We start from the raw sequence: 20,461 nt of genomic DNA on the forward strand, positions 1-20,461 counted from the left end.
CAGCTTGAAAGTCTGCCAGGGTGATCAAATCATCTTGAACCACTGCGGTACTTATCAAATTGCTAAATGACATTCTCTGAGGCTGTGACAAAGATGTACTATTCCTCCTTGATCTTCTTGCCACATCTGCAAATTTTCACAGGGGTAGCCGTGCCATTCTCTTCTATTGGTCAGCTACATAGGATGGGCTTGTTGGATTGTTAACTATTTAACTGTAATCGGAGTATCACCTGAAATGGCCTCTCTTTCTGTTTCTGCAGTAACATCAGAGCTACGCTCTTGTGAGGGATCATTAACAGGCTTTGTTAAACATAACTACATGCAAGGATTGATAAGAAAGGACGTCTTCTGGAACCCAGACTTAACATTGGTCCTGAGTACCTCTGACTGACTAGAATGACATTGAAGTGAAGAAAGGGTGGCAATTGTGTAGTTTTGATGCAGATAGTTAAATTTTTAGGCTTCTGTAACATATAAACCTGACAGGAAGAGGATAATTTAGTGAAGCGCGACTCCTAGTGCAAGACTCAATGAGCATGGATTTGAAAAGTAAGTCTCTGCCTACAACCATGCTAACCACTGGTGAGGTGCTCTCTCTCTATACATATATCAAGTGTAAATATTGGCAAACTTTCCCTCAAAGGGTATGTGGCCAGGGCCTTCTGTTTTGGGATCATAAGCTTGTGATTGCTCCTGCATTAAAATAATGGCAGGAAATTATAGGTTGACAAGTAGTGAAATAGAAAACTCTAGTCTGTATTTTTTACGTTACATTTAAAACCCAGGAACACGGCTAAAAATTAACAGACGTCAGTATTTCCCAATCCTTTTCTTTCTCTGTTGTTCCTCCCAGTAGGGAATTATATATGCACCACAAAGAAATGTATGTGATTGGGGCACAAGGAGTTGTGAGAGGAGCTACAGCTAACTCTGATACTTGTCAGGGAACACCAGTATATGGAAAAACCATTAATACTGGGAAACAAAGGTACTGGTCATTGTGAAGCTACGTTTTGAAGTGTACAATTTGAGTTGGATCGTTATGTTTCAGTCACCACCTTTAGTGGTTTTTCCCTTTTGGGTTTCATGACACAAAGTCCAGCAATTAGGACTGAGATTTCAGGATGATTCTTCACTTTTCCCAGCCCTACCTACCGAATCTGTGAATTATATTTAGTGGAATAATTGCCTTGTTAAAAATGAGATTCTTCCTTTACTCTGATGATTGAACTCATGTGCACTTTAGCCTTTAACAATGAAAGGTTTGTTCACAAATCTGTCACTCTCTGACCAGGTATCTCTTCTCTCTTCCCTTTTGCCGATCACAGAGGCGCAGTCCAGTGAGTATCCCTTTATGTTGTGATTCATTTATTTAGAATGCTTCAATTGTTGTTCATTTTGAAATCATTTGGTTCATTGGGAGAGGGGGTTTTCAATTATAATGTGTTTGTTGCTTTGGAACACAACTTACTTAAAGCTACTGTAGACTCAACAGAAATTAATGCTGTTTAGATTCTTCTCATGTACTACTATGTTGCATTGCTTGCCAATGTATAATTTTATATTGTTGCGTTAAAGAGTATATATAATTTCAAACCACTTTAAAATAATAACCTTATTACAAATGACTTAACTAATGGCCTGCAGTTCTTAAGGAGTTTAAACAAACAGTCACATAACAAAATGACAACAGATCTCATTTGGTATGACAAAAGCATCTTATTTCGGGATTTTTAATTGGAAGATGAGTTGGTGAATCTTTTGAGTTCTCACCCCTTTTCTCTACAATTACCTTGCTACAACCTCTTGTTCATTTATAAGGCGAGAGAATTCTTTTCTGTTCATTGAAGTTCTTTTCATTTGTTCCCAGGACAGGAGCAATGCTGACAATGAACAATTATTGCTCATTTTAATTTCTCCAATGAACTGGTCATGAACCTTTACCTGAACAATTACAGCACTTGTTCAGAAGGAAAAAAATGCCTGCAATGTACAATAGATACAATGTGAAATTGCCTCTTTTACATGACTACCCAAAATCAAAATTACCACCTTATGTCAGTGTGAGCCTTGAACATATAATTTATGATTTTAGTCTTTTGTTCTAAATCTTTTATATGGTAAATAGGGAAAACCTTTGGTGAATCATAAAGAACTGCTGACTTGTTTAAGGCAATCCACAGAAAATCATTTTGAAATGTATTCTTATTGAGAGAGACAAAATCAAAAATGATTTATATAGATTTTTGAACTATTTCTTTTTTAATTTCTACCTGACTACATGTCCATATTAGCCTATGTTGAGCCTGAAAAATATTTTTGACAGGAAGTCTAATTCTCCAGCTTATTCTGTATACATGATACACAAACCAAACCTCGAATCTCTATTCAACACAGATAATTTCTCTGCTTTTTGCTTCTTTTGTAATCTCTTCTCTCCTGAAAGTACACAAGTCAAATTCAATTAGTCTTGCCAGGCAGAGGTACAATTACAGTTTGAAGAATTGAGGAGAGTGGAGGCAATTCTGGAAATTAGAACAAGAATGAGATATAAACCATAGCAAGGTTGACCAACTCAATAATCTCTCCCTTCTATCCCTCTCTCATCCCCCTCCCAAGTAAATCTCCACCTCTGCTTGTAGCTATTGTACAAGGAGATTCATCAGTGAGATTCTAACCCTATCATAAACTGAAGTTTTGTTTCTGGGGTTCAAATTGCAATTTCAGTTCTAGTTTAAACTTAATCTGAGGGACTTTTTTTAAAAATTTCAGCCTCTTCTCCACAAACTGATAATCTTGTTGCTTCTATGGGCATATGCATCTCCATCCCTGTTCCTAAGCCAAGTGGCCATGCTTCTGTTGTCAGCAGACTATCTTGTCCTCAACCTGTACTACTGAATAGGGTAAGGGGTAAGAATCCAGGCCCACTGAAAAACTTGATGGTGCATGTAATGTGAGAAGTTTTCTATTCAGCTGTAGATAGAAGAAGAAGTAAGTTGCATTTATATACCACCTATTATAATTTGAGGTTATTCAAGCCAATTAACTAGTTTGGCTCTGCTGTCACTGTTATGTTCTGTGCCCGTCTGTCTCTCTCTACTTCACCTGATGAACGACCAGTGCTTTGAAAGCTCGTGATTTTAAATTAACCTGTTGGACTATAACCTGGTGTAGTGTGACTTCTGCCTTTGTCTACCCCAAACACCTGCATCTCCACATCATGGTCACTGTTGTGACATAGGGAATGGAGCAGTCAATTTCCATAAAGCATGATCCCCCCAAATAGCATGCAAAAAATGGCCAAACAATCAGTTTTAGAATTGTTGATTGAGAGAAAATTATTGGCTACCAAACAGCACTCCTCTGCTCTTTATTGAATAGTGTCATGGGATTTTTTTACTCCTATTCCAGAAAAGGATTGAAGCCTCAGTTTAATATCTCAACCAAGAAGTGGCAGATCTGACCGGGTAATACTCCCTTAATACTGCATTGAGTTGGCTGTGTAGATTATCCCTTAAAGTGCCCACAATGGGACATGAACTCACAGGAGAAAAGCACATTACAATTGAGTCAAGGCTATTAAAAAGTACAGTAAAGGAAAGAAAGCACTTATTCAAAAGCAAGAGGAAATTTCACCCCAATTCTAAACGCAAATTCCTTCCGTTGAAACACAGATGAAACCTGAAAAGTCTATTCTACCACAACTTCTACTCGGCTCTGTAATTGGCACAAGATTGTCATCATATAGGCAGACCAGCCTGTTTTTGCTTTTATGTTTTTTTAAAAAATCCCAGAATTTAATATATTTTCTATTTCTTTCCAGGCAATTATCAAAAGGAATTTATCCAGTAAGTTGTTATTATTATTGTCATTAATGAACCAAAGTGAAGGGTGACAGTGTAGCAGAAGTGTTACTGGTGAAGGGAAAAGCAAGATTCTGTTAGTGATATTTGGTGATAAGGAGGCTCTCAGCTATGATTTCAAAAAAAAACTGTAAATAAGCAGAAAGAACTACTGAGAGAGGTAAGCTCCTGAATTAATAAATTAGAAATTGTAAAATCACCAATCCCAATGTCGACATTTGGAAATACAGAGAAGAGGATCAGCACATTGGATGCCATCTTGGCATCTTTAGGAGGACCAAAAGAAAGGAACATCTAAAGGAACAGAGAGACGTAGGGTGCAGGTACATAGTTCCTTGAAACTGGCATCACAGGTAGGCAGGGTGGTGAAGAAGGCATTTGGCTCTCTTACCTTCATCAGTCAGAGCATTGAGTACAGGAGCTGGTACGTCATGTTACAGGTGTACAAGACATTGTCAAGGCCACATTTGGAGTACTTCATACAATTCTAGTCACCCTGCTATAGGAAGGATGTTATTAAACTGGAAAGGGTGCAAAACAGATTTATAAGGATGTTACCAAGACTGAAAGGTTTCATTTATAAGGAAAGGCTGGATAAGTTGGGAAATTTTCCCTGAACCATAAAAGGCTGAGCTGTTTAGAGGTTTACAAAATTGTGAGGGGCATATATAAGGTGATTAGCCAAGATATTTTCCCCAGGGTAGGTAAGTCCAAAACTAGAGGACATGTGTTTAAGGTGAGAGGGGAAAAGGAAGCTGAGAATGAACTTTTTCACACAGAGGGTATGCGTGTATGGATTGAGCTGCCAGAGGAAGTGGTAGAGCTGAGTACAATTGCAACATTTAAAAGACATTTGGACAAGCACATGGAAAGGAAAAGTTCAGAGGGATATGAGCCAAACACAAGAAAATGGGACTACACAGTGTGGAGCTGGAGAGCACATTGGGCTAGGCAGCATTGGAGGAGCAGGAAAGCTGATGTTTCAGGTTGGGACCCTGAAGAAGGTCCCGACCCGAAATGTCAACTTTCCTGCTCCTCTGATGCTGCCTGGCCCGCTGTGCTTCCCAGCTTCACACTGTGTTTATCTCTGACTCCAGCACTGGCAGTTCTTACTATCTCTGAGAAAATGGGACTAGTTCTGTTTAGGAAAACTGGTCAGCATGAACGAGTTGGGCCAAAGGGCCTCTTTCCGTGCTATATGCCTCTATAATTATATGGCTGTACAAGCAATGATTGTACTGGTATCAGCAATAAATTAGAAATGAACATTACAAAGGGAGAGAAGGATCAGAGAAATATGCTATCAATTAACAAGTTTTGATTTTCTTCATTATTTAGTGCTGCTTAAGACATTATTTGTGCATAAAAGCTTGTTTTTAAGTGAACACAGGCTGCTATGTATTGATATATTACAGAATTTAATTTTATCTTCTTTTCATATTACACATTGAGAAATTAATTATTTAATGTATGGCATCAAGGACATTTGAATAATTAATACAGATAAGTTTTAAATCATTATGTTTTATTTTTTATTCTAAATCCTTTGCATGGAGAAAATAAATTGTTTTTTGTGCAGGCGAAGAAATAGCTCGACCAAGACGGTCAACACCCACATCAGAAGTTGTCAGGTTGGTATAAATATTCATTTAATCCCCTGAATCTGTCTAGGAAGCACTAGTGATAGAACCGAGTACGTTTTCTTCCCCTATCATCCTCCTGAAGATAGAATTTTTTTCCATTGAATTAAAACAGAAATTGCTAGAAATATTCAGCAGACTATGCAGCATTCATGGAGTGTGCAGGAGGAGGCATGATCATTGGGTTGGAGGGGGAACATTTTTGGTCGGTGTACCCTCATCAGCTTCCCGATATGACATTGGTGGCATTGTTAAAATAATTGACAATTATGTGGGGCAGGATGGGCCCAATTCGGAAACCCCACACACTGGTAATAGGATATCATTGAGGCTATTTAATTGTTCAGCTGACACCAAATATTTTTGAGTGCATTGAAGTTCAGCAGTAGTTTGAAAGGGATTGGCCTCACTTGGGGGAAAATGGGGGCATCCTCATTGACAGGTAATCAATGCCTAATCGTGGCATCCAACTTCAGGACAGATGGTGGTTGAAAATCATTCCTCTGCTAAACCCATCTCCCGTCCTTCTCAGGTGAACTTTTACCTACACCCCCATTTCACCTTGCTCACCTATGTCCAGTGATTCACAACTAGGCCTCGGGATGTTACCACTGATAGCCTTGGCTCTCTGTGGTGCTGCTGGCTTTGGTAAGCTGTTCTCAGGCTGGGATTTCACCCTGCTGGGGAGCTTGTCTGAGTGGAAGGTCTAGCTCTGGACAGCTAAACACTGGAGGGCAAGAGGTTTTATTGAGTCTTCGCACAAAAGCAACATGAGGCAGCCACTAGTCTTCCAAGTGGGCACCAGCTGCTAGGATTAAATTTCAGCCAGCATTTTGGATCACTGACATTTCATTAGACCATAAGATGTAGGAACAGAATAGGCCATCATTAAATTTGTCACAATTTTAAATAAATTAAATATTCTTTTGCATTTTCTCAGTTTTTTTATCCATTTAACAATTATGGCAAGAAAGGGAATAAAAGTCAGTACGCCCAGTATAACATAAAAGTTGTTTGCCATGTTTCACCTCACTGAGTTTGCAACAAAACTTTGCCACCATAATATTAATCCCAGGCAGGTTTAGTGCAGCATATTCAAGCTTTTATCCTAGTACTCTTTGGGGAAATTTTAGGTACTGGGTACTTTGTTGACAAGTGTGTATTAGATGCCACAAAATTGAAGGTCATTTCTATTTTCAATCAATCTAATCAAACTTGGAAATGTTTTTATTTGTTGAAACTGGAGAACAAAAAACAGTGGTGTAGTGCCCATGAGGCCACAACTTGTCACAGAGTCTTATTCCCCTGGTAAGAAGATACTTTTGCTGTTGTGTGATCAGCACTTGTCAGCTTGCTCTCAACTATAAATGTTTAGTGAGCCTATAAGCAACAAAATATGTTGTGAATTATAGGAGCTAATCCCAAGAGCAACATAAATCAAATAGTGCCAGACATGATTGAAATATTCCACCATTCCTCTTTAAGACTTTTTTCTTTTTCTTGCTACATTCAATCTCATTGCTTATAATCCACAGTTAAAGGCATTAATGTTTTAAGTCTAGTTATTACTATTCATATTATTCAATCTATACAACATGAAATGAATTGATTCAGAAAATGCTTTTGAGTATAAACTAACATCCAGTTAAAAGTTGGTTTATAACTCAGAAATTGTGTCAAATGTGAGAAAGTACTTTTTTGATTTACAACATAAGATAAAATAAATATGAAAATAATCAGTCCAATTTACTGTTCTGATTAATATCCTTAGTACAATAATTGCAAAATATTTGATTTGAAGCTTCCTACCTTAACAATTTTGCCTACTAATGATGCCCCTGCATATATGGCCATCGGACCTGCCTTTCTGTTCATGATGACAGTATCTTGTTAGGGGTAGGATTTAATGCTGTTCAAGCTTCTGACTTCCAATTTCAGAAATACACAGAATGCTCAAAACAACCAAGTTATCCAAGCTGCAAGTGAAAGATTCTGTTAGAACCAAAGGACTCGAGGATTATGTTTCATGTAGTTTTGTATTTCTCTTTCCCCAATGCAGATGTCATGACAACTGCCCAATCTGCCACATGGTTTAATCACTGAATCAATCACAGAATTGTTACAGTGCAGAAGGAGGCCATTCAGTGGATTATCCCTGTACCGGCTCTTCAATCGAGCATCATTACCTAGTGCCAATCTCTTGCTTTTCCCCATACTCTTGGTGCTATTCCTATCCAAATAATCATCCAAAGCTCTCTTGAATGCCTTAAATCTTGAGGTTACAATATGAATGTATCAATTCAGACCTAAGACCATCAACCCTAGGTGCAATGAGTCTGAAGAGTCCTCAGGATAACATTTGAGCAGGGCACCGTCTAGCCCTATGTTCGTCAACAAAAGATTAATGAGAGGCATTAATTTTGTCTGACCAAGATGTAGTGATTCTCAGTTGCTTTTAACTTCTTTTTTATTCACCTCTAATTATGTATTCCTTCTTTCTCATTTTTTTTCTCTTCTCCTAGTAGTAAAAAGGTGCCAGAGGATACAGCATCTCTGATTCCACTCTTTGGCCCACCATTGGAGTCTGCTTTCGAAGGCATTACATCAGAAGGTACTTCACATACAATGCCTGAACCAACAATAAATGCATCTGCATGTGCAGGGTGTGATAATGTAAAGTACATTACGGCATGCCATATTTTCTTAACGCATAGCTCTTCATGTTTCTTGATTGCAAAAAAAACCTTCAAGTTTACAGTTCAGCTTTCACTTCCACCATGCAGAACATTTGGTTAATATTTGACATTTTTAGCTTGATGTGTCCTTGTTGAAGTTTTTGTTTACTTAGTACAATACAGACACATTTATCAGCACTGACTTCCACTGAGGGTACAAGGATAAAAAAAAGCTGCAAATTCTTGTTAGCAATCATGAGAGAACAGCTTTGAGGATGAGAAGTACAGCTTTCCAAATAAATAATAGATAAAGTCATGAAGACAAAGTTAAAATCAGAGCATGGGTGTGCAGTGGTGTGCAGAGCTTTGATTAGATGTGATTAGAGATAAATACTTTTTTATATCTTGTATGTTTTCATCTTATTGGTATTTTTCGGACATGTAATTATGATATTCAAAACCTAGTTCAATCACAGAAAATAATGCATCTTATTACTTGCACAGCCCAAGATTATTTATGCACAGGTGGGAATTGTGTGATCTCAAGAATGCAAGTTGAAAATTCCAATGAGGGGTTTTAAAAACTTAACATTTGTGTGACATCCAATACACCAAGCAGATGGAGGAGTCACCAGCCTTTACCTAAGACACATGTTGCCTTGCTGGTCAGTTATTTCTGAATGGTCTGGATGCTCCCACTTCCAAGATTTATGTTAAAATGTTAGACATTGGTCCCTTGCTCAGTGATAATGTTCTTCACCTGGGTAGCTAAGCACCAAACAATCCAACAGAAATGGGCAGCTGGGTGACCAAGCCTGAGTAATCCTCTCAATGACCGAGCAAACTGCAGCAAGGCATTCGGTATAATTCTGGCTTCACAGCTGTGATCAAGACATCTTGTGACACATGACTTCTGGTGATCTGTAGAGTTTATGGAATCTATTAGTTATAAAATGTAAGGCTTATACAGTGTAATTATGCCCTGTGTTAATTTGCTGGCTGACTTTGTCCATATCTTAAAGCTGTCATTGATCAACCTGAGATCTGGGGGCCATTCGAAGCCATTGACTCCGAAAGACGGTCATCTTTGTCGACTCGGTCATTTCCTATTGGAAGTAAGTGGACAGCAAACACATACATTCTGCAACAAGATCATTCAAGTTCACAGAACAAGCATTTTAACTGAATGTGTAATTAAACAATTATTAACATGAATGTACAAGTTACTGGTAAGTAATAGACACCAACATAAGATGGCCCATCCTGTCTTACAGTTAATTGAGTTGTTATTTACAATTGCAATATATCCTTAATATCTCTTCAGTTTTTGTTTGCTGTAACTTTTTTCAGTTCATGTTTTGGAATTGAACTACTCTTCAGAGACACATTGTTGAGTGTTGATAGATACCACAACCTCAATTGACACAGCCTACAAACACATAATTCATCCTGAAAGTATAATGAAAGGCACACTAACCCCATGATGTTTGAACAGATGAATGATTTTGAGTCCTTTGTGAACAACTATGTAATTAGATTTGAAACATTTGCTCAATGGGGACAATTTAATTTTTCATTCTAACACAGTCAGGGTAGTAAGTGTGGAGCAGTTTGCTCCAACAATGTATCTCTGACTAAACAAACGTTTGCCGAGCTGCTCTAATGACATTTCCGGCATTGCTGCTGTATTTTTTGCGTTAATGCTGTAGTCTTTGGACACTGGTGTTTAACAACACCAAGTTTTGTAGGCCTGGTAACCGCTTTGCGGAACACCTATGCTCGGTTCGCACTAAACAACTGCACTTCCCAGTCGCGAACCATTTCAACTCCCCCTCCCATTCCTTAGACAACATGTCCATCCTGGGCCTCCTGCAGTGCCACAACGATGCCACCCGAAGGTTGCAGGAACAGCACCTCATATTTCACTTGGGAACCCTGCAGCCCAATGGTATCAATGTGGACTTCACCAACATTCAAAATCTCCCCTCTCCCAACCACATTCCCAAAACCAGCGCAGCTTGTCCCCATCTCCCTAACCTGTCCTCCCTCCCACCTATCCCCTCCTCCCACCTCAAGCCCCCATCTCCTACCTACTAACCTCATCCCGCCCCCTTGACCTGTCGGTCCTCCCTGGACTGACCTCTCCCCTCCCTAACTCCCCACCTACACTCACCTTTAGTGGCTCCACGCCCGCCTCTTTGACCTGTCTGTCTCCTCTCCACCTACCTTCTCCTTTATCCATCTTCTATCCGCCTCCGCCCCTCCCTATTTATTTCAGAACCCCCTTCCCCTCCCCCATTTCTGAAGAAGGGTCCAGGCCTGAAACGTCAGCTTTCCTGCTCTTCTGATGCTGTTTGGCCTGCTGTGTTCATCCAGCTCTACACCTTGTTATCGCAAGTTTTGTAAGGTCTTTTTGACTGTGTGATTGAGTTAAACTCAGGACCTAGAGCTGGCGATGTAACCAGAATCAATGATTTTGTCAGACTAACGTTCTTTGGTAACCCAAACAAATAACTGGAACAACTGCACAGCAGAATTTATTGCATTTTGTTTTAATGAGGAACTCATTCTTCATGGTTTACTGTCCAGAAGCATGATTATACCAAAGTTGCACCAGCCTAACTCTCCATTGGCGTTGTGTTGGCAGTCGCTGAAAAGCTTGCCTATAGCACTTAACCACCAAGGTGCCACAAGTACATTGACTTGTATCACCAATCAATAAATAGAAAAGATGAAAAATTGCATATTTAACAATCGCACGACACCCTAAAGCTCTATATAGCCAAACATGTTTTGAGGGCTAGCCATAGTAGTAATGTAGGAAACAAAGTAGCAATTTGTGCTTGGCAACAAACTGCAGCAGTTGATGACCAGATAATTTTTATTGGTGATGGTTGAGGAATTCGACAGTAGTTTTTGGAGCCAGCAGATATACCTGTATCAGCTCACCAATGCCTTAGCAATTATGTCTAGCCAAAAGTAGCTGTGCTTACAGCTATCATGAAATAAACCTTCATGTTTTCTGACAACAGTGTCTCTCCTCTCCAGACTGCACAATAGTGTATCCTCTACCAACAATCACTAGATAGTCTCTGGACAAGGGAGGATTGGTGACAGCGAACTGCCTCAAACAAAGTTTACCCAGTGCCACAAACTGGTAGAGGTAGCAAATAACTCAAGCTACCAGGAGCAGTCATCTGAGAAAATATCATATGCAGCAATTTTGCATACCCACAGTTAAGTTCTAAGATGTCACATGTACAGTTTTTGTAGGAAAGTCCTGTGAAGTCAGAATTCCTGATGACAGCCAGGATCTTTCCGCTGATAAACTATTAAAATTCCACTCCCACCCCATCACTGATGTTTGACATCCATCCCATACTCAATTCCAGAACTCACTGACTAAGGAATAATCCCTTCCAACCCCACATCTATTCACCCTCATCCCCTTTTCCTCAGTACAACATCTAGGAACTAAGCATTTCTCAGAAACTACAGTGACAAATATAGAGGCCTAAGTGTTATGTAATTGCAGTACACTTCATGTCATTAAATGAATGAGTGCATTTGAGAAGAAAGAAAAATAAATGTGAGATGCATTTTGGAAGATCCAATTCAACAGCGAACTGTACGGTAAATGGAAAAGCCCTGGGGAAAATTGATGCACAGAGAGATCTGGATGTTCAGGTCCATTGTACCCTGAAGGTGGCAACGCAGGTTGATAGAGTGGTCAAGAAGGCATACGGCATGCTTTCATTCATCGAACGGGGTATTGAGTACAAGAGTTGGCAGGTCATGTTACAGTTGTATAGGACTTTGGTTTGACCACATTTGGAATACTGCGTACAGTTCTGGTCGCCACATTACCAAAAGGATGTGGATACTTTGGAAAGGGTGCAGACGAGGTTCACCAGGATGTTGCCTGGTATGGAGGGCACTAGCTATGAAGAGAGGTTGAGTAGATTAGGATTATTTACATTAGAAAGGGAGGTTGAGGGGGGACCTGATTGAGGTCTACAAAATCATGACAGGTATAGACAGGGTGGAGAGCAAGAAGCTTTTTCCCAGAGTGGGGGCCTCAATTACTAGGGGTCACCATTTCAAGGTGAGAGGGGAAAAGTTTAATGGAGATATGCGTGGAAAGTTCTTTACGCAGAGGGTGGTGGGTGCCTGGAACACATTGCCAGCGGAGGTGGTAGAGGCAGGCACAGTAGCGTCATTTAAGATGTATCTAGACAGGTACATGAATGGGCAGGGAGCAGAGGGATACAGATCCTTGGAAAATAGGTGCCAGGTTTAGATAGAGGATCTGGATCGGCGCAGGCTCGGAGGGCCGAAGGGCCCGTTCCTGTGCTGTAATTTTCTTTGTTCTTTGTTCTTTAAGATAGTACCAGCCCTGAATTTGGAAGAAGCATCTGATTTCTTTGCACTACCTTACAGCTTCAGGCCCTGAATTTGAAACAGACTGTCCTTATGCAGTTGATGATCATTGATCACTCCACAGGGAATTAATTGAGCACTTACTTGGCCTGTACAACAGTTTCACACACTGGAAAGTGCATTTACCAACTAAAAGAGAAGCATTTCTCATTTAATTTTTTTCTATGTTTCCACTTACCTCTTCTAAAAAAGGAAATCTACATTTCAGTGTCAAGATAAACTGAGTTAATCTGAAAGTTGCGGCTTCAAGCCCCACTCCAGGACTTGAACACATAGTGTATGCTGATTCTTCAGTGTGGTTCTGAGAGGATACTATTATGTTAAGAGGTGGTGTATTACGAATGAGATATTTAGCTAAGACTCTACCTGGCTGTAAAATATTTTGTGCCACTTTATTGAAGCAAGCAGGGAGCTCTCTTTCTGCTATTTATTTGTTTACTATGTTCAAAATTAGCTGGTGTGTTTACCCTCAATACAATCGTGACTAGACTTCAAAATTGATGAAACCATACTGTAGGCCTGCAAATTATTTCCCCACTTCATCTCAGATATGTCATTGATTTCCTATCGCAAAAGTCAATTTTTAAAAATATATTAGTTATAAATATCATTACTCTTTTATCTTTGAATAGTGTAAAACTCAACAAATAATGTTCTCACTTTTGTTATAATTCCCACAGAGACTGATAGGTTTTAGAAAGATACATGAATTCCAGGGAACATCTGAAAGGATCACATTAGATTTCAAATTTTAAGACTTTTATTGTAATTAACTAAAAGCAACATTGGAATAACACAGTTTTTACAAGTAACTCCAAATTTAATCCACATAATTTTTAAGCCATATGCCACGGTTGTACTTAATCTCTAAATAGACACTTTATTCCCCTGAAACCAGTCAAAAGATATTCTCCACTCCTGATGATGTGTTTTCCTTTTTCTTTTCTAGCCAGGCAACTTTTAATCCAAAATGACTTTTATGGTGAGAAGTGCCATAGAAATTCCTCTTTCTAGTCAAAGCTAAGCAAATCCAGCCTTAATTAAACCCTCATGAACTTGACCTCTCCAATCTGTGCTCCTACCTGACTTCTGGATGTTAAATGATAAAGACATCATTTTCTTTGCTTCACATGCAGAAACTGGCTCTCTCTCTCAGATACTTGAAGACTTTCTTGTCTCCGAGGGTTTCAGGAATATTTCAGAAAATCCCAGTAACCCAGTACTGCAATGACTTGTTGTAGACTCTTCCTTCTCAAAGCCCATCACCCAAGTTGTATTAATAACATGGGTTTTGTATCCAAATAAAGATACTAATTAGCTATTCTCCAGATCTCTAACTCTGTTCATTTTCATTGAAGTTAAGTAAATGTTTTGAAGTATAACCTTCCAGAAAAACTGATATTCTTTACACCTGCTTGTGAGACTTGAAGATTAATAATTTATCCACGACTCAGATGTTCTTACCATTGTCTGCAGATATGAGCATCTTGCACCTTCTCCCAGTAAAACAACCTGAGTCTTGCTTTCACCTTTAATTATCAAGCCACCAAAGCTTATTGTTGGGTAGAATTCAGAGAAGGTCACGTGACCTCATTCTTCCATTTTACTCAGAAGTTAAAGACACAGCCCTAAAACATTATAACATTATAAACATTGTATTTGTAACACTTTAATTTCACAATTTGCCTTTTTTCTTCATTTCCATTGCAGCTCCCCCACCACTGCCCCCAAAACATGTCCCAGCCACACCACCTCGCACAGGATCACCATCAGCAGAATGTTCAGGTAGGGATTTTTGGTTTAATGCTTTGTGGCACTTGAGTTTAATATAGCCAGCACGTTAATTACCTAGTGTATGGTCTTTTCAATGGAACAGACTTATGTGGAGCATAAATTGGCATCATAGACAAGTTGGCTGAATGGTCTGTTTGAGCTCTAGATTTAATGCAACTGTAAAGAGCTACAAATTAACCTACAACACATGGAGAAATACTATGCATTTTTAAGTGACCTTTTTTCAGCCTTTTTATGCATCTCTCAGTTCACACGTATGTTACTACTTTCCAAATTTTATAGTATTTAGTCAAGGTGATTCGATCACTGCATCTTAATTCCACTTTGAACTTATTTCAAAAAAAATTGTAATTTGAAGATAACCCCAGCATACTCGACCAGCAAGTGGATCACCTAGGCCAGGATCTTTCTTTTTTTGGACTAAGTCCAAAAGCAGGAGGGATTCCTAGAGAGAAACCTGGGAGTTACAAAGGTGGGAGAGCATTTTGGATCAATCTGCAATGAGGCAGTTGATTGGCTGCCATTGGGCTTTCTGCTAAATTTACGATCCTGGACCAAGAATTTCCGGCTGTCAAGAGCTGCCAGCCATTCCTAGGCCACAGAGCTCAAGAAATTGGCAGAGCCATGGTGTAGGCCATGGTAGCTGCTGTAACAACCCCAGCCCCTACCAGGTTCTCAGGATGAAAGAGCTCCTAGAGGAGAGGTAAGTGCATCTTGAGGGGTGGGCATTTTTAAGGAGTATATGACAGGGAAAGGAAAGCCATGGGGACTTTCAGCATGCCCTTGCCCAGTCCCTCAATCCTGCAGCAATTAGTGCAGATCAAGGGACCCTCTAAGGACAAGCAGGTAAGGTACTACATAGGATTCAACAGGCTCTAGGAAGGAGACAACACTCTAACAGTGTCCCTCTTACATATCTAATTCTCCCTTCTGGAAAGTACATGTATGACTGTCGGATGAAGAAATGACATAATTAAGTGCTGACACTCACTGTGTTGGCTCAGACATGAAAAAAGAAGTTGCTTGGCCAAAGTATCAAAAGGGTAACCCACCAGGCCAATGCTTTCAGAAGAATGGGAAGGGGGTAGGAGAAAGTGGTGCAGAGTGGCAAAGCATTGAGAAAAATGTATTTTCATCACTTTCTAAAAAAATGTTTCAAATCTGTTTCTTCGGTAATATTGAATTTTTCGATTTTTGACACTGATTGTTTGTATATATTCTTGAGTTTTGCTTTGTGTTTAATCTTTTGTCCTCTTGATTCCTGATTTTTTTCACTCTTTGAATTTTGAACTTAAGACCACACTATTCTGAAAGGCACCAAGTCAGACTTTGACGCAGCAACGCAGCAAGCTTTACCGAATTCAGCCCTTGGGACTATAGGGAGTGACCAGGGCAAAGCAGAGCCCCAGCCTGATAAACTGTTGTCTATCAGTGACCTGGATGATATTTTTGGCCCAGTTGTATCTCTCAGATCTGGAGTTATCCTGTCGAAGAACAAGTGGATTGATTTCTCTGATCAACATGCTAGCGATGAGATCTCACCAGTGGCTCTGGGTGAAAAGAAGTCCCTTGATGCCCCTCCGAGTGTTTCTGTGTCTCTAGACCATGACGGGAGTGAGAAAAAGAGTTCTGAGCAGGTTTTGGTCAAGAGTGAAAAGAGCGAGTCATCCTCCTCCCTGAAAGAGCTGGCAATGGTGCAAAAGACCACACCCCCTCCCCCTCCACCTCCTACCTACAGAACAGTGGTATCTTCTCCAGGACCCAGTTCAGGCAGTGGCGTATCCAACAGTAGTGGTACGTGGTGTTAGGTTAAACACTGCATTAGCATGTCCACACTGGAGCCAGCCACCACTAAGAAGCCTCAATGTCAGCAAAATGAGTGGCTTCCTCCTGCTTTTGTCCTGTTGTATTTGTGCTGTTCCATTCTGTGCTGAGCTCTGCTATTTTGTGTTCTTTTGAAGGAACGTGAGTCTGTAGTGACATTCCACGCACCCCTCCCCATAAAAGCTTCACCTCTAACCTTTTTACGAAACTGGCCGACAGGTTTTTACACTTTACATAGGATATTGCACATCCTGCAGTATCTTCCCACCCAGCAACACATCAAGGAATTGAGATTTCTGTTAAGGAGCGACTGGTCAATTGTACAAGATGTGACAGTTTAAAAGATCCTTTCAAAATCTAGTTTTAGATTCTTTGGAATTTTAATCTCTCGAAAGTATATTGACTAAACGTATGCCTCTGAATAGGACTTAGGACTACATCTGAGGTCAGAAATGGGCCCCTTTTATTCAAACCATCTCCATTATTATGTTGCTGATATTGCAACAGGACAGAAAGGCTGATATAGGGACCTGCAAACTTGGGTTCTTTTCTCCCCTCTTTGTGAGTCGCTGAGTCCTTTGGACAGTTAACCAAAAATGGTCATGGTTTCTGCTGTTCCTACTGCAGCTCTCTGGGTTTACAGAGTCACACCCTGGATGTAATCAGAGATACAAAACTCATAACTTTCTAATGATAATGAAACGCTAACGTCTCATTTTCACTTGATTGCTGTCAGTGATATATTATCTATATAAATAGAACGTCAGAGCCATAATAAGATTGAACTTCCCTGATAGTGGATAATTGACATGGCTCTGAACCATAGTGTTGAGAAGATCTCAGGTTTTAACTCTGGCCTGTGTTGCTTTCATTGACTCTGGTGAAGGACTGAATGCTACAATGAGAGTGCCACCAACACAAATAATTTAATCCTGAGTCCAGTGATTTGTAGTTTTCATTTTCAAGTGAATGTGCTTCAGACAGGAAATTTAATGTAAATTCCCAGCATGAAGGATGAGTAAATCATGAATATTGGCAATGCTACAGATTTCACCTCTTCAAAACAACTTGCTGTCAGCCAATTTCCATTACCTCCCTCAGACCTCTCCTGTTGTGTAATTAGATCAGATCTGTGTCTTGCTGAGCGCACTTTTTCTTCATTGGTTTATAACCATAATAGGAGTTTATGGTTATATGGCTTTTTTGTGCTGATGTTGCAGCTTCCATTAATCCTTTATTTGTTTGTATATCAATCTCCTTTCGCAAATATAGACGATGGGGATGGGAATGAATATGTACACTCACTTTGTAAGGAATTGTATTGCCTGCTGTAATACTTGATCACACAGACTACCAAAATCTACATTGATCTATGCTGCATTAACTGATCACAGTTAGGATATTAAAATTGTCTTTGGTGGCCTTGGACTGGGAGGAGAAAATTCGGTTATGGTTCTTGCAGGTCTATCCTGGGAATTCTACTGATCAATGGGTGTAACTGGCCCGTGGTGCAACCAGGTGCTATGGAATAGACTGCTCCTTTTACACCGACCCAATTTTGTCTTTCATTGACTTGAGCAGAAATAAATATCAGGCTAACTTGTATGACAAGTGGCTAAGTTGATGTTACACATTTTATGCCATTGCTGATGTTAACATTCACACCCCTACTCGTAGATATTAGACTCGACCATGGTGTGTACATTCTGCCAATACTTGCTGTTTAACCTCATATATGAAGAACAGCAAGAATCAGCATGTCAGAAGAGGAAGATCTAAATATATATTTAAAATCCAGAAGTATATTGTCCTTGCAGTAAAATGATCATTAATATGAGCTATGCTTTAGAGAGGACACCTATCATTGTTGAAAACAAATCAAACACAAAGAACATAGAAACAGGAGTAAACCATTTGATTTCTGTAGCCCCTTCTACTGTTCACCTGGCCAAGCTATGAGCAAACTCCATATAGTGTACCCACCTTTATAGCAGATTCCCCCAATTTCATTAGCTAACAAAAATCAATCCATTTAAGTCTTAAAATTAATAATTGATTTAGGATCTAGCGGAAGAGAGTTCAAAAATTCTATCACCCTTTTACACAAAAACTTGTTTCCTAATTTCACCTTTGAAAGGTCAGTCTAATTCTTTGATCGTGGCATCTAGTTCCAGATACAATTTCTCCCTACCTGCACTACCTGCACTCTTTGATATCTCCAATATTGTGATAAAATCACACTTAAACTTTCTAAATTTCTTCGTTTAAGTCTTAGTTTAACGGAACTTGCCACAGAATGATAGTGTCCCTACTTTTGTAGCAGGAGGCCCAGGTTCAAATCTCACCTTCTACAGGATGCATAGAAAATATCTGCAATTGTGTTTTGCTCAATCTCTCCTCATAGTTTAAATCCTTAGAGTCCTGGTAGCAATCTAGAAAATCTATATTGCACCTCCTCCAAGCCCCAATATATCCTTCCTAAGGCAATATCCTAAGGACATATAAGCACTCCAACTTCCAATTTTCTAGCTATGTTCATAGTTTTATTTTTCATGAATCTGATGTAATAATTATGTTCAGTTATAATTGAATAGTCTTTTGGCATGTACCAGACAACAAAAATGGTCAATTTTATAACATAGCGGTGAGCTGCTAACACCACTGAAAATACAGCAGGAATCAATGGGGTAGATTTCTAAAGTTCATGTGGTAATAGCTGGATAGTGGGGAGATCGGTCTTGCACAACATTCCTGGGTGGGTTGGTGTGTGTGTGTGTGTGTTTGTGTGTGTGTGTGTGTGTGTGTGTGTGAGAGAGAGAGAGAGAGAGAGAGAGAGCGAGAGCGAGAGGGAGGGAGAAGGTGGGGTTTTGTGCTGGTGTGTGTAGAGTGGTGGAGGGTGTGGAGGGTTACTGTTTGGCCAGTAAAGGCCAATTAAGGGACCAGAACTTTTGTGGGCTCAGAGAAGCAAGAAACCTGTCCTCCCTCAGTGCTAAGGTATCCCCCATGACGTGTAAAATTTAAAAACATGTTTACTTATTTTTAGGTTCTTCATCTCCTGCCCGTCCAGCAACACCATTGAACGTGACCAGTAACACTCCTCCTCCTCCACCACCTCGCCCTCCATCGCGGCCTAAACTGCCTCCTGGAAAACCTAGTGTTACCGACATGGTACGTTCTGGTGTTCTACTATATATTCATTATATTTAAACTGTTACTGGAAAGGTAACAAAAAGGAATTGTTAATGTGCTGCTCAGAATCTGCAGAGAGAGTCATTTCTTGTAACTGGTCTCTGTGGGGTTGAGGGCAAATCAGTCCAATAACTGGACAGTGATGGATTATTACACGTCAGATTTCTTCTCTGCCAACCATCAAACACAGGCTAGACCATGAGAATGTGAATCAAGATCCAGTCACATCTAGTATTGACTCTGATTTACCATCGGCATGCGATCTCAAGAACGGGATGATGGCAGTGGGATGGAATTCAGCAGGAAACTGCATTAGGATGGTTCCACTGACACATTCCCGACATTGGGAAATTTTCCAGCGTGGACCAACAAGACAATGGACTGCTGACAACAGTGGATAGCCTATTCTAGGTCCAAATAAGGGGTGAGTAGAGCAGTCCCTGGCATACGCCAGTGGCCGATTGGTGAGTCCACCATTTTAAATGAAGCAGCCTCCCTGTGGCCATTTGCAAAGGGGTCAGAGGGGGAAGGCATCAGAGTTAGCGGATCCAACTTCCAAAAGTGCGTTACAGCTGCCTTGTTATAATAGTGCATGATATATTCTGACCCACAGCAAGTCCCAGTCGCCAAACATCCCTATGTTTCTGACTTTCATTATTTCCAAATGCAACAACATCTCAGCTTAAAGAATTTAATAATTGTTTTCAAATCAATCCATGGCCATGCCTCTTTATCTCCATCACCTCTCCATCCTTGCAATATTCATTGATTTCAGTCATCTAAAACAGAGATGAGGAGGAATTTCTTTATTCTGGGTAGTGAATCTTTGGACCTCTGTATTTCAGAGGGCTGTAGAAACTCGACTGTTGAGTAGGTTCCAGACAGAAATTGATTGGATTATGGAGACTAATGACTTTCAGTGATGTGGCATTGAGAATGTGATCAACCATGATATAGAATAGCCTATACCTGATCTTATGTTCCCCTAGTTCTTCCCTCATTTATACACCCAATTTCCTTAACACCTCACCATGAT

General features: G+C 39.9%; 1 protein-coding gene across 1 annotated transcript in view; it reads left to right on the top strand.

Annotated features, from left to right (window-relative positions):
• sgip1a (SH3GL interacting endocytic adaptor 1a) overlaps positions 1-20,461 on the top strand; it is a 215,238-nt gene that overhangs the window by 138,957 nt on the left and 55,820 nt on the right. The window contains exons 7-14 of the mRNA XM_048602076.1: positions 1,329-1,340; positions 3,824-3,848; positions 5,443-5,494; positions 8,026-8,114; positions 9,201-9,293; positions 14,329-14,403; positions 15,709-16,206; positions 19,280-19,404. Coding sequence (XP_048458033.1) covers positions 1,329-1,340; positions 3,824-3,848; positions 5,443-5,494; positions 8,026-8,114; positions 9,201-9,293; positions 14,329-14,403; positions 15,709-16,206; positions 19,280-19,404 — 969 coding nt within the window. The remainder of the gene's footprint in view (positions 1-1,328; positions 1,341-3,823; positions 3,849-5,442; positions 5,495-8,025; positions 8,115-9,200; positions 9,294-14,328; positions 14,404-15,708; positions 16,207-19,279; positions 19,405-20,461) is intronic.

This window comes from Rhincodon typus, chromosome 10 (assembly GCF_021869965.1).
Source record: "Rhincodon typus isolate 14 chromosome 10, sRhiTyp1.1, whole genome shotgun sequence".
Classification (NCBI taxonomy): Eukaryota; Metazoa; Chordata; class Chondrichthyes; order Orectolobiformes; family Rhincodontidae; genus Rhincodon; species Rhincodon typus.